Source organism: Spodoptera frugiperda, chromosome 30, assembly GCF_023101765.2.
Source record: "Spodoptera frugiperda isolate SF20-4 chromosome 30, AGI-APGP_CSIRO_Sfru_2.0, whole genome shotgun sequence".
Classification (NCBI taxonomy): domain Eukaryota; kingdom Metazoa; phylum Arthropoda; class Insecta; order Lepidoptera; family Noctuidae; genus Spodoptera; species Spodoptera frugiperda.
Window position 1 is genome coordinate 9,096,411 of NC_064241.1, and position 16,204 is coordinate 9,112,614.

Genomic DNA, 16,204 nt, shown 5'->3' on the forward strand with positions numbered 1-16,204 from the left:
ATGAATTCCCTATACATTACACAAATAATTATAATGTTTCCCTTATTTGATTACGTGAATAATAAAAACTGCAATTTAAAATAAAGGTAGATATTAAGGCCACCCAAGATTGCTAAATACAATAAAAATAAAACCGTGTCAATAAACATAAATAAAAATTAAATAATCGTCACAAACGATACGCTTTCATAAGCTCACGTCGAGGTCTAAACACGTCATTAGGTATATGATTAATGAAGGCTGACCCACGGCCCAGGGGAGTCTAGGCGTCAGTGTTAATGTTCATTCAATTCATAATTATACTTTTTATAGCATAAGTAATATAGTGACCACCCTCCTGTCAGCTGCTTCACTGGAAAGTACACGATCAAAGTGTGAATTTATTTTAATATAATTCATCATCACTCATAAAGAAAAGAAACGTTAGCTTGTTAAACCTAATAATGATTGACATTTCCAACTTGAATGAAAATTACAATTATGTAAACTAAGATAATTAAAATACAAATCGCATGCCTAATAGCAAAAAGGTTAATTCAAAACATCGAACGTCGATTACCTAATAATTTCTTTAACGTGATATTTATTTTTATATCAAACAAAACATTTTTCTAAACATGTCTTTCTAGTAAACTTAATTGATCTAACATTTTAATTTTAAACGTGAGTTCTTTCATAGAGTTTTATGTTTCATATGCACAGTGGTTAATGCGTTGATTTAACCAGTCAAAATATGTACAAACAGTATCAAGATGGCGTGAGGAACACGCGTCGAGTACTGACGTTGTACTCCGAAGAAAGATTGGTTTGTTTTGAAATGTCGTGAGCCGTGCCGAGCCACTCGTTTCATGTCACGACGTACGTTTACGTGTATTTTACTAAATTATCAGACGGTTATATTTGCAATTAAAATAATCGAACGATATTTTGGAGTAAGACTTCCATGTTTATAGAAAAGACAAGTTGTTAAAGATTTTATTTGATGCCTGTAGAGTTTGATTGAGTGTGCTGGATAATTTATTATACTAACAAAGAGAAAATATGTTACAGGTTCAGGTTAATTTCATTTTTAAGGAAAGTTTCAAAGAAACTATCTATAAAAACTTTAGTCTATTTCTATGTATTTACAAACATCAATCTATTCTGGTCTAAATATTACAACATTTAAATGTGAATGACGATGTCCAATTTAATATAAAGTTAACTTTAACATATCTTCACGTGCCTACTGTCCGGCGATGTGAAGAGAAGCGCGCGTGCGCACACCGGGCTGTCACTCGACGACAGCGTCTGCGCCGGTTCTACGCAGAAACGCGGATTAAATAAATCCACTCACTAAGATCAAAATCCCGCATAAACTGGATAAGATCCACACTTATTACTCCATTAAACTATGTTATTAATATAATTTTCTATGAAGACGTTTAATATCGATGCTTTCATATTAATTGCAATAGCTTCATAATTACATCTAGGCATAATTACTTTCTAAATAAAGTAACATTCTGCTTTAATGGCGAATATTTTAATTCTGCTACACGGCTAGTAGCTCGACATTGAGTACTAGGTAGTTTTATATTTTACGCTGGCATAAACTGCTCTACGTTTAGAGTTAATATAGTGAAACATAAACAATCTCTTTCCCCACAGTTGGCTCATCAGTCGGCCAACAAATTAGTCGGTGTCACTACAATAATATACAATAAGGAGTGCACAGTGGTACGCAGGCCTCAGGCCGTCGCATAAATCGCTCAACACAGCCGAGTAATGTTTTGTATGGAGATTTCTTTCGACAATACCTCGCTAGCCGTGTGGTGGCCTTTATCTAGTCTTGGATTAATGTTTGAAATTGATAAACGTAGCTTCTTTCTTTAATAGCTGATGTACTGAACATTTTCACACGTGCTTCAGTACTTAAGTAGTTTTAGTTGCTACTACTGCAATTTATATCATTGTGTTGTGTATCTCGCCATCAAATCCTACGCTATTGATAGGATCATAGCCAAATTGCTTACTAGATATTATGATATCATGATCTATTCTTGGCTCAGTATAACGCACATTTCCATCCGCGCTAACGTCGAGGTCTTTATACTCTATAGTCCACGTCATCTTTGTTTGTAGATACAATGCAAACGGCCGGGTACTTAATACATTCATTATGTTTTCCTTAGTCGCTTAATGCCCATACGATTCTTTTAAAGTTTTAGTATAAGGACACCGCAAGTGGTCTTATTTAAAACAACTCGGTTTTACAACAAAGCACGTCTTCAAGACAACATAAATCACAAGTCTGTGCGAAATTTACCAAATGTTGCAAAACGTCTGGCTAGCTTGCATTTTACAAGGTCAGCGTGCATTCAAAATTGTAACATTTTTTTCTACATTCCGTACCATTGTGTAAACCAAAGAAAGTTTGAAAGACTTTCTTTCGAAAATGTCACAGTAATTAATTTGCTAATTCATCTATTGCTAGCTAAATGGCCGAACAAAACACTTTTGCTTTCTTTAAAAGCGCATGATGATAATTGGTCCGAAAAAAAACAGGCTTTGAAAATTTGCATGGCTCGGACCCACCGCGGGCAGGTAGTGTCTCGTAATCGGACGATTTGTCTTATTGTCGGAGATGTCGTGTGTTTGTGTGCATCGACCGCGACTGTGCTCGAGATAAAAGTAATAAATTAAGTGAAACGGAAGGTGTTTGTAATGGTCGCCGCGAAGGTGTGGCTCCAAACATTAGGCCTTAACTAATTCAAACAAAAAACTTTTTTACAATTAAACTTTTTAATATCTGTGACAACAATAAATTGTTGACCATTTAAATCTATTAAAATTAGTATTGCCGAAGTCGGAGTTAAGTTATAAATAAGAGAGGCATAGGCGAAGACTCGTCCAACCAGATTTATTATTAAATTAATATTCAATTAGCTTTCCGCACATGATGCCGTTGTGTTGGGCGTACGTATTATTAAATTTAATTTATGGCATCATTTACTGGGCGATATTTTTAAAATTATTATCGGTCCCACGGCGTCTCCAGTAATTGTGCTGCCAACGATTAAGGAAGAGACCGGAATGAAACTTCAATATTTAAGATTGTTGTGATTGCCCAATTTTTTAAAGATTTTATGTAGGTTCGAAGCGTTTCGTGTAGTTTATATATCTGTGTTTGATAATTGCACGTGAATAAACAAATATTCAACTCGTCTATACACACCTCCGAATTGTTTGTCGGTTTTAGTCTTGCGGAATTATACTGATATTATCATGCGGTCATCTGTTAGCATTTAATCGGTGTGAGTATTCGTGCTTATAACTTCCAAATTTAATAGGAAAATAAACATAAAAATGGAAAGAAGGTCATTAATTATTTTGCGAGTTGCAAATTACTTAGTTGTTGATTTTTAAATACCTACGGGTATCAGTGAGCATTTGAATAATGAAGACAATAAAAATACAAAAAGAAAAACAATGAAAAAACTGCACAGTGTGCCAAAGCACATGAACATATGGAAATATACATTAATTTTATTTGCGATTATAAATATGACAAATGTTTGAAAGGACATTTAGTTATAAATCACAGTAAATCATACATACCGTTTGCCATTCCAAGGTTTTATAGTTCCTATAAATAACTCACCGTGGTTACCGGTTTCGTTCGTTAAGCTACAAAGTAAATGTAGATAGATAGGCAATTAGTCTTCTAGATAAGGAATCTGAACTAAAGTAATAATGTACTATGTTTGTACATAAAACTACTTACTTCAGTGATAAATAGTTCAGGAGGGCCGAATTATGCATAACCAATGCTTTTAAGTAAATCAATGCAAATTGATTTGAATGACAGTATATCAGTAATAGGCAGGTGGGGGGTGAATAAATGTGATTAGTTCGAGAAAATTAGCATAGCGGATTTATCAAAGCCGCTGATATGCATATATTCATATTTATTTTATAAGCAGAATATGTATAGGTATTAATGAGTTCCGTTTACTACTAGAGATGTGTCCACAGTAACGACAGTACAAAGAGAACAAACATAATGGCCACCGCATCGAAATAGTCCATCGAAAAAGCTCCAATAAGAATTTATCAACGGCGCCGTCTGCAATGCGCCGCTGCGCCCGCACATAGAGATTTATTGCGTGTTATGTAAATGTGTACAAGATATTAGTGTCCTTAATATTTCTACGTCGTGATTAGTGCTCACCACGAACGTGAGAAATCCACTCTTAATGCGAAGCATCGTGCGCGCTCGGGATCCAATCGGGCAATCTTCGGATTCTCTTTTATGGATCGACGATTACGTAGCTGCGTTTGAGTCGAGCAACTGGTTCGGTTTCTGTTTGTAATTCAACGTGTTACTGCTATAAATCTTGCCTATTATTATCTTTACTGAATTAACTAATTTCCTCTGTATGTTAAAGTTAATAATCGCAAGGCAACGAGCCAAATAATAACTAGCTCCGACTAAGAGCCAGTGACATTTTGGTAACATAACACGATCTAGTGGGTTGGCTGATGACATAATTTGAAACATGCGTGCGAGTGGACATCATCGCTATAACTCATTACGTTAGGAACACTACCATGACTTACGTAGCGAAGCGTCTTCATAAAATGTACATTAAATAATAGCATTACAAAATAGTTACACCAATACAATTTATCTATTTCAGAAACAACTAATGATTCTTGAAACGGTATCATCAAAATTGATCATTTTCAATCTAATTCACTCTATAGTTTTACTTGAACAAAGATTGAAAGCGCAAGGGATGCCATTAACGAATAAAAAAGAAAAACTTCTTAGCAAAGTAAATCAAAAGTTTCTTAAAGTGGCACCGCGGGACGGACTGACACATTGCAGCGATACCTTCCCTCAGATAGCGATGCCAAAAAAAGTCGTATCTTCAAATAAAACACGAAGCGCGGGTAGCTTTAAAAAGCAAAGACTCGATAGGTAGGCGACATATAATAATTACTTACCAGACAAAATGCTACGCCTGGAACCAAATAAGCCCTGCACTGGTTAAGGACATTTTCTTTTTAAAACGCAACTGTTTGTTGGTTATATCATTTGTTTTGGTGCAACTACTTCTTGAAGATAAAGAGAGGCTTTGTATACAGAGTGTACTGGTTGCTAATAAAAGTAAATCTCACATTAATAGTAACTTTAGTCAAAACAGTTTTGTGAATTCGCGAAGTAATGTGAACCTAGTCCGTACAGATTTAACAATGGTGTCTACAAAACAAAGTTTATACAATTCTAAATTAAATTAATATCGTCAAAATTCCTTCTATAAAACACGTTCCATGTATGTAAGTCAGCACCGAAATGATAAATCTGTAATGAATGACATTATAACATGACTAATTCATCAAAATAATAAAAGATATATTTGCAACGGCTAATGACATATGAATTATGCGGTTCGAAAAATGATTTGAACTATATGGAGTTAAAGAAAAAAGTTTTAATGTAGCAGCAAATGTAAGTTTGTAAGCAGTAAGGAACAGGAAGGCAGTATAAGAATATGCCTAAGGCCACCTTGCGCATGTCTGTCATACGTCAAACCATGCGCGCGCGACGAAGCGCTTTGTTTCAAAACGCAGGTGAATTTGCTCCGGTTACCATCTTATGGTAATATTCCCACCAAAATGTCACGCTTTGAAAAATATTGAAATAAAACGATATTAATTTTTTATAGCCTCAAACGGATATAAATTCTGCTGTCACTACTAGAATATCATTTCAATAATTAAGTTCAACGGTAGCTTTGCTTGCTATTTATTTTTAATATAACAAAACTAGTATGATACACATTAATATCGTATTGCCTGAAGAGATAGTAAGAAGTGAAAATATATAAGAAACACTTTTCACTTGTCGCAAAGTACTATTAAGAATAAAGCAGTTGAATATTCCTTCCATTTGTACCTGGGTAAAACTCCAATATGTAGGTAGCTAAGTCTATGTATGTAAGTAGATATGGTAATAGGGGAGCAATTCTTAAAACGCAATTTCGGAACCTTGAATTTTCCACCATAACAATGCATCCTTGTGCTGCACGTGTGCTTAGGTCTTACATAAATATGTAACCAATTTGCCCAAGGTTTGTTACGAATGAGATATTCTATTTTACAACGAAATTGCTAATCTCCGTCTTAAAAAAATTTTTACTAACAAATAGTAAAAACTATTGACAATTATACAACAAAGATAAAATTAAATATAAATAAAAGCTCTGATAGAAACTTGAAGAACCCTCTTCAAGTTTCTAACTAGTCTCCTTTCAAAAACGAATCTCCGTTATCAAGAAGTAGAATAGAAGAAGAAGAAACAAAAGAGTAGAATATAAAGAGAACAGAACAAAGAGACGCATCCACGAGCATAGTTCATTTTTATAGTCTAGGTATCAAATTCAGAATTCACTCGTCATTCATGATTAATGTGTCTAGATGTGTGAGTGAAGCCGGATGACCTGCTTGTCGATGCACCGACTACTTGTAATGGGCAGATGTTATTCATTCAGCCTAGACGACATGGCAACTGATTTAATTGTCTACCTCGATATAGATATCTGGTTTTTTTTTGTATAATATTTTATGCTCAATGAACTTCTACCGCTGCAGCTGATGTTACAGATACATTACCTATTTGAATTATTTTGAATTTTACTAAGATGACGTTCTAGTACCGTTTTCTAAAATATGGTTTAGACTGCTGAATGTTTTAGTGAATTGCAGAATAATAGGCAGTACGTATTTGATGTTCAGAGGAGAGTTTGAGCATGAGTTTGTCATTAATCAGGAACACAATTGGACAATCCAGACAAAAAGTGATAATAAAATTTTTACGGTAGGTAAAATATCTTTTTTTGAAGCGCTTGGGCGAGGCAGAGGTTGTGTCAAACTCTTACTGACTAAAAACAACCTTGTTCTTACTCCTGCTATTCGAGCTGGAACCTACAGTAAATCCGCTAGGCAGTCCGCAGCTCCGGATCAGGCATCAGCCTTACTGCACCTACCAAATGGTGCAATATTTAACTTATATGGATCAGAGCATCGATGAAAGTAAGTAAATGTAACCAGCACCAATGTTATAGATGATTTGAGTGTGGATTGTGGCAAAAATAGACTTAACCTATTAATAAAACTTTAATGTCTTATAGCCCACACCTCGTCATAATCGTTAATGAAACAAAAGCAATGGTAATAATTGTGTCATATACATAACAAACTGCTCCGTTTGAAGTCAAGAGATAATTATCTGTACAATATAAGCCAGACAAATATTTACGGAAGATTATTTTTGTTGCAAGTCTATACATGTTAAATATAACTGAAGCAATACCCACAGGTATATAAAATCTAGTAACAAATTACGAAAAAAGACTAATTAGATACAATATATTTAGAATGGCTGAAGCAACATAAACATTGTATCACATAAATAACCCTTGAATAGAAGCTGATTAATAAAGTGTAGAGAAGTTTATTGGAATAGTCTATATGAAAATTTTGCACTAGCATTTAGATGTTTTGAAAAAATACATAGGAATAATGCTATTGAAATTAACGTCAAGATTAATTTATACGTTACGGATGAAATTCACACTTTAAACAGACTAGAACAAGAAAACCTTCATAAAATTCCCAAAAGAAAATATTTAAAGGCAGGTGAGCACGATTATTTAAGTGAAAAACTAAAAGATATGTAACAAAAATATTACGAAAAGTATGAAAAATACTCAAACGTCCCAGTTTCAAAATACAAAGACAATCTATTTATATCAAGGCACCCAAGTCAATTAGCGGCAACAAAGCTGTGCACCAATTAATTATAAGAAAACAGTGTGAATACACAAACGATACAATCGACAATTATACGGCCTATGTAGACCACAGATAAAAATATATTTGTGACATTTTTATTGCGTACGCGGTTCTCATCTAGATATCATTAGTCATTGCTTTGATCTTAGATCTCCAAGTGTTTTTATGTCGAGCTCATATTATAGCGAGTACCAGTGGTGATTGAAGAAACCTAGCGTTTGATACAATAAATGTTTTAGTTGTTAATGCTGATTATATTTCATGTCCAGATTATTTTTGATGCTAAATCATAAATCATACAGGATGTGGAGAATTTTCTAATGGACACGGCAAAATCTTAAAAGAATCATAAAAAAAAGAAATGAATATTACAAAAATGCTGATGATGTCACTAAAATTTGATAAGGCCGTTAATCAAATTATGAAAACAGTGAATAAAATTAAAATGAGTTTTTAACACAATAAAAGATTGTAGCTTTTTAATTTATTAGAGGAAGTTATGAGTTATATGCACATTATAGTATCTAAGTCTCTTATAACAGATAAATAGTAATTTTAGTTACTGTGACTGATGCTATTAATTATTCTAAAGATTTTAAGTTGAATGAAGAAGCCAGTGGTTTAGAAGCCAATAAATATGGATACTATAATAATATGGCTACTGGAGACATCAATTTTAATTTAATTGCAGACAGTATTAAGAAATTCAGTGCCATTTTTATTAACCAAAGAAATGTACTATCTAATGCATTGCCAAATTAAACATTGTCTACATCTGAATATCACGTTTTATCAAATACTGTCTCCAGACGTTGCCTATTTTAGATTTCAAATTTTCAAGTCTCATCCATTGGATTACCAATGCGATGTCATTCATTTAAAATTCGACCATGCAATATGTCTAGACTGTGGTAGACGGAATATCAATGGTCTGTGACCTAGAATTATCTAGTTTAGATAAAAAGACGACTACCGTTTTTGTATTTCTTACTGCAAGTATTAGATCACTGACGGATACATTATTGTCTTGCAGAATAGTGTTGCGCAAATAATTGTTGCAAGATGAAAGCGTTCTCGTACCTATTTGTGATCTTAAGTGTTTGTTCTTGATTTCTAATAATATATCGCAGAAGACGCCTCGCAATGAACATTGTCATTATGGACTGTATATTTTGATGCATTACAATTGAAAAAAAAAGAAAACTATAGAACAGAGCTAATGCTCTAACTAGAACTTAATTTGCCTGAAGCAAGTTAGTTTTCGGCATCGTTAAAATACTATTTGGGTTAATATTTTGTGAGATTATAACATTAGCCTTAAATCTTTGATTGCATTTCTTATGAAGGACCTGTCAATATTTCCATACACATAGCTTATCACTTGAACTGTAACACATTCAAATTATAATCTTGATGTGACCGTTTAATCAACATCAATGTATTCCTGTATTCATATTGAAATTCAAATGCTCCCGTATTGTATCCATTCGTTTCGTACAAGGATTATTTATGTTAAAATAATGCTGTACGTCTGTTGTTTGTGCATCGGCCTGTCACTAACATTTCAATCGGCTCGGTTTTTGCTGCAGCTTCACTCGTACGCTTTTAAACTTGAACGAAATCGAATATTTATACTCGTTTAAACATCTTTATTGACGCGGGTTTGACAACTGAGATGAAAGAATGTACTGGTAGCTTGCTCTCGGTCTACATTACCGAATTACACATTATAAGTATCTACTTCGGGACCTGTGACTAGATTATTGGGATAGCAAGATTTCATTCCAACTTTTTGCATCCAAATTCATTAGATTGACGACATGTCTCAAAGCATAACTATCTCTCGTTCGTACTTCGATGTATTATTAGGACAAGGTAACGATACAACTACAACAGCATGATTCAGTAGGTTAATAATAATGATGTGGTCCACTCATTAGTGCTGTGGACCAATCTCCTTAAAGAAATATAATAAATGGCGCAGTTTAATTTGGTAGACACACCCGAGACGGGCTGCGTATCTGTCACAGGAACACTGGCGGCTGTCCAAGCCGGACCAAGTGGTGGGCCGTGCCGTCGACATGCCGTGACAGGTGCGGCATGCAACCCATGACTCGCGCGCCGCCGCCATACCGCTCACTCGCTACTCCCCCTTTGATATTCATTTACTAACTGCATCTCATACTTTAGATGCTTTCTAAGTAAACATTCCTCAGTCATGCCTGACATGTCAGTAATAATAAAAATAATCAGTTTAATAATACTAAACATATGCAATAATATCTTCAGCTCCATATTTCTCATATGATAAACTAAACTAAAAGTTTATCTTGGCTGCGGTTTGTACCCGCAAACAGGAACAAGCATGTGCCAAAACAATCATTAGAGAAGGTGTCGTAGTGCGTCGCGAAACAAGATATAAATTAAGAAAAATGTGACAGCTCGGGGGAATAAATTAAAATTAATTGCACAATAGTGTTTATATTTCTGAATAGAAATCTTGTTCTTCGCTGAGCATGTTGCCGCGAGTTGTATATCACAATCGAGCAAGCGTGGCAAGGCACGAAGTCGATCGAGCCAACTATTCATTGGCGCTCAAACGAACATTCAGTTCTAAATATTAACGTGCCTTGCGTTTTGTGACCAGAATAATACTTAACGAACTTATACAGCTAATGTGTGCTAAATTGTGGTTTATTTAAGTCATACTAATGAACTACTTAACTGTTCCAGGTACGGTGAACGCCAACGGAGAAACGAAGCGTCAGAGAACATCGTACACCCGGTACCAGACGCTCGAGCTGGAGAAGGAGTTCCACTTCAACCGGTACCTGACGCGGAGGAGAAGGATCGAGATCGCGCACGCGCTCTGTCTCACCGAGCGCCAGATCAAGATCTGGTTCCAGAACCGCCGCATGAAGTGGAAGAAGGAGCACAAGATGGCATCGATGAACATCGTGCCGTACCATATGAATCCGTACGGCCACCCCTACCAGTTCGACCTTCACCCGAGCCAGTTCGCGCATCTCTCCGCATAGGATCAGTGGAATTTTTCGAACAGCGGATAACTGATTTATTAATGTAGACAGTCGTCCGCATCGCGGGGTTGCGTGTAATATCTTGGTTAACAACGATGTTACAGCAACCAGACTGGGTCAGTTATTCGCTGTTCGAAAAATTTCTATAAGTGTAGTCTAATTTTGTTATTGTTATTGTGACGTTACAAGTGACAAAGACAGTGATTGTGCGGCAAGATACCGTGGGACAGGAGTGACGAGCATAGAGAGTGGTGATTGTGAAAAACATGAGTATAGAACATAATTTAAAGTTTATTCCAGTTTCCCATACCTGTACTAACGCATGGAAGGAAATTATCGAGAATTCCTTATCACAAAAACGTTAAATGTAAACATTAACTACAACGGTGTTAAAATTTAAAGTAGAGTTGAATTTTACCTAGTCATAAGCTGTATCGATTTGCATTATTCGTAAAACTGTAAGATATGAACAACTGAATACCGATTTATGTACATTGTGGTGACTAGAGTGTCTAAAATTAAATAGTGCGACTTGAAATTTCTGGTATCGTTTGCGTTTCATTGTTTTTATTTCAAACAGTTGTCGTGTAGGAAAATAACTCAATGAAGTGCTAAACGCTGCCCGGAGTTTTGTTTGTCGTGTTTCTATCGTAGACACTTTGATAGAATTAAGATAGACTTTAACCGGCAGATGTAGTCATCACAAGGATAAACAAATTCGGAATTGTACAGGGATAGTGTAACGATGTACGAACTACATTGTTAAAGACAAAATGTATCAGAAAATACTATAATTTTAGGTCATTTCATTATTAGTAACGAATATTAGAAGGGGGCTTGTAAAAGCGCTGTGAAACTTAAAGAAGTAAGCTCAGTTATAGATTGTGAATAGGTAATTTCTTCCTATTAATGTAAATAACTTGTCATGTAGAAGGTACGGTGAAAAAATTAATATATATCAAGTATGTATCTCGAACTGTTTTATGTTCCTGTCTTTAGTTTGTAAATAACAAAGTATTTATCACAACATAAATACATACTATAGTTAAAGTTATTAAGTAAATAAATTAGTGATTTTTTAAAGTTTCCACAAACGATACCATTTAAAAATTTCATGTGGCTCTATTGCGTACTTTAAAGTCTTTAATGTCGTATTTGTAAAATGTACTTAAAATAATGCTAGTGATTAAAATCTTTTTCTTTTTGATTATCTGTCTTCAGTTGTTTTGACATTGTTTTGAATTTAATTAAAGTTTTGTGAAAATTATCTTTTGTTAGTAAACATTGCATGTATTGAGATATTACAGTTCTGATTCAGACACCCTTACAAGGTTAACGACTCTGTCATACGCTCACGTGTTGCAACGTTGACTAACCTTGTCAGAGCGCCCAATGATAAATTAATGATGTTCGATAATATGACCTTATGATTTATAAATCGTCGCTTAAACTTTTGTTGTCACATTTTATTAGAAAACGTCGTGGTCAACTGTGATATTTTGTTAAATTTTTAATTCTTAAGTGAAAACAGCGCGATTTGAGTTCGTATATTTGATTTTTATTTCAAGGAGTATGTTTGTAATGCTTATTTTCTTCGATTGGTACATTTGTTGCTTTATTTATTGTTTGTAAATATTAGATAACTTAGTGTTAACTAAAGAATAATGTTCAAATTCTTAAGTAAATAACTTCTCTCATTATATTTCTTTTGTAAAAATCTGTGCAATAGAATGTGGCCTGACCTATATTTCGTCTTCTATCATTTTGTAAAATATTTTTTCCTCGTAATTTAGTTATGTTATTTCTTTATTAACTAATAAAATAACGTTTATCGTTCATTCCAGTTTAAATGAGGACTCTAGTAAAGTATGCTACTGATCATTTAAATTATTGTATTGTATTAATAAAGTGTATTAAATTTGAAAAATTGGTGAAGAAGATAAAATAAATTATGATGATATGAAAGCGTTTTATTCAAAACATTGAACTTATGGCCCTGTATATTACGAAGATGAGATATTACGACAAGTTTGGGTAGAAACAAACCTGTCCTATAATCGAAACTGTAACAACTCCTAAAAAATATCAGAAAACAAAATCTAAACGAGACCATTAGAGCCTTGGAACAATCTGAGCCACATTTATAAAACAAATGATGACAAATAGTTGGGAACATTTAAAACACAATATTATCGTTACCAATAGAAAGTATTGAACTATTCGAACACGAGCGCCAGAGAGACGCCCGTTCAGGCTGATGGCAGTATTGAGTGATGATAAATGAGTTTAGCAATGACATGACAGCCGAACCTGCGAGGGCGCCAGCAGCTTACCACGTGCCAACAAAAGAGTGTCGGAAAACGTGAAGGTTGCTTTAGTTTGTAGGTCGGAGGCTGGCCCTATAAATCATACTGTCAGAATATTTCGCTCTATAGAATGTTTTGATATCGTTGCTGCCACTGAAAGGTTTAAACGATCAAATTGCTGGATGTGGAAGAGTCGATTGTTCCGTGCCTATGTTGCGGTTGCGGTTCCGATGTTTTCGATACAACAAGGGTAAAAGTTTGAAATTATGTATATCTACTTAACTGGACAATAACGAATGTAGAACTCTGATAGTATAGTAGTACAGCCCTAGCCTATTAAGTACGCGAGACCCACTACGGACGTCGGGGATCGCGCGACTATCTCCGGCTACCGTAAGTGCAGGTCTACGGACGGCGAGCTACCAGACCCATGAGTGCAGCGCACCCAATGTTTTTTAACCTAGAACGTAACAGGTACATCGACCACATTTGATTATCCGAATATGAATTCTGAAAGTATTGCTGCCGCGCAACGGGTAGCGGGTTCGACCGTACGGATCAACTCTTTGTGTGAACCACAAATTGTTGTTTCTGGTCTGGGTGTCATGTGTATGTGAACTTGTATGTTTGTAGACGCACCCATGACACAGGAGAAAATCCTAGTGTGGGGCTACGTTTTATTAAAATAAAATAAATAAATAAAATAAAAAATTGAAACTCAACATTTTAAGCCAATTCCTAGTAACCTTTTAATTCTTCAAAACACAGCTTCTTCCTTTGTAATCTTTATGTACAACTTTGTGGTCAACACTAAATTCTAACTTCAACTTCACAACACATCAAGGATGACATCATATATTATGAGACCATGATTTGGTTAGACCACTTGTTAGGTACATTTTTGAGGCTTTGGAGATGGTGCAACATTGTGAATCAGTGAATCAATGACTTGACATATTCTTCGAACATGATACCTACAAACATATCTACATAAGTTGAACAAATAAAAGTTTGTAGTAATTTCCAAAGAATTTTAAAGATACAAACATTAATGGTATTACAGAGATGTGTATCGGTCGTGTCACGTTACAAAGCGTAATATTATTAATGTTCGCCTGTCCCCTCTGTGGACACTCCATGATGCACCTCACATTAGGTGTGTGGAAGTCGCGAATCATATTTCATATCGCTATGTACAGTCTGTGGCGAAAGTATGAGATTTTTGCACGAATTTTTAAGTTTGATATATTGAAAGTTATAGTGAAAAACGTAATATATGTTTCATGTGACAAATTGGAATGCTTGGATGATAATATTATCCCGTGATTCTGGAGCAGTCGTCATCATCATCATCAGCCGGGATACGTCCACTACTGAACAAAGGCCTCCCTTAGTTCTCCACGTAGAAGGACAAACCGCCACCTGGAGAAGTAATTCAACATAATTATTGACTAATTCAAACTTTTTCAAAGGGTTAGGAACAAGCGTAGTTCGCTTCGACTCAAAGTCAATGTCAAAGCATTTATTTCAATTAGTCCTAAATTAGGCACTTTTGAAATGTCAAATTGAATTGTCTGTCAGTGAAGCTAGGGCTCGTTCCAAAGTGTAGCTTTGAATGGAGAAATACGAGCAAGAAACTTCATCGTTACTCTTGTCTCTCAGATACTGATTATATAAATTGTAATGTACCTTTAATACATAAAAAATTAATTAAAAATATTGTTTCAATTGAAAACAATACCATCACTGCCTTTATCAAAAACTAGTTATTTTTTTGTTATTTATTATTCACTTCTTGTTTAATGTGAGCTACTTTTGAAGCTGATTGTACCTACCTGCGACACTGTTTTGACAGAAATGATAAGATTTCACTTTAGTTATGAGTAACTGCAAGGCTAATAATATTAAAGAATATTTATGACTGTAATCATACCGTTAGGTTAGAAGATAGGTATTTCTTTTATTCATTTTTATGACTACATAAAATTGATCTCAACATTGTTGATGACGATACCAAATGCAAGATCGAAAGTCCTGATGCCGAAGTCACCTGTACCCTTATTATGAGTTTGAGTACCCTTAGTATGAGTGTGATCGGCGTTCTGATTGGTCGGCTCGAATAAACCAACCAATTAGAGCGCCGAACGAGCTCTCGTTTCGATTACTTTAAACGTAAAGCAAAGTCGTACTAAGAGTACGGATTTAAAATCCAGTAACGAGATAATAAGTATAACGTAAGATAACATATTCTTCTGTCAAAACTATTCTCTTCTTTGACTACAGGGCAGGAAAAATGTAGTTTCCATGATCGAGTTTCTCCACAAGATATTAATTACTTTAGTAATTTTCTATAGCGGTAAACAAAAAAAAATCTGTATGTATAAGTATCTTTAAACATCATGATACACTAAGTAAAATAATCGGTCAAGAGGGCTTAATACTAGTTTGTTACGTTTAACAAGATCAAAACGACAGCGTTCGCCGCTCTGATTGGTGGGTCCATTCGCGCCGGCCAATCAGAGTGTCGAATGCGCTCTCGTTTCGTTTTCGTTCAACGTAAAGCAAACTAGTACTAAGGGTACTGACCAGACGTCTCAGGAACTTGTTATAATCTGTTCTGAATGCAGCTCACGGTCATTGAAACATCGCTAACTACTCTGATTGAACTTTTGTATACTAATTGAAGTATGAATGTGCAACTGCACCAGTAGGTCATTGTGATCGCAAGATGTAAGGACTGGTAGTAGAGTATGAAATTTTATTATAACGTTCGTGAGACAAACTAAATTAATGACGAGGAACTCAACTTGTTTCAAGGCATGCTAGAGGCTCATATTCATGAGCAGCATTTCACGACACACGACGGACTACGGGCTACGAGTAGCAGCGCGACAATCGCCGCATCGTGTCAAAATTAATATCGTCACGCCTTTTATCCCCGAATGGGTAGCCAAAGGTGTACATGGCAAGCAATGCCACCGTACAATGTACAACCACTTGTCACAATTTATGTTGTAA

At 35.1% G+C, this 16,204-nt stretch overlaps 1 protein-coding gene across 1 annotated transcript in view; it reads left to right on the forward strand.

Annotated features, from left to right (window-relative positions):
• Nucleotides 1-12,840, forward strand: part of LOC118269757 (homeotic protein Sex combs reduced) — a 37,160-nt gene extending 24,320 nt beyond the window's left edge. The window contains exon 3 of the mRNA XM_035585050.2: nt 10,576-12,840. Coding sequence (XP_035440943.1) covers nt 10,576-10,880 — 305 coding nt within the window. The 3' untranslated portion in view covers nt 10,881-12,840. The remainder of the gene's footprint in view (nt 1-10,575) is intronic.
• Nucleotides 12,841-16,204: the final 3,364 nt, after the last annotated feature.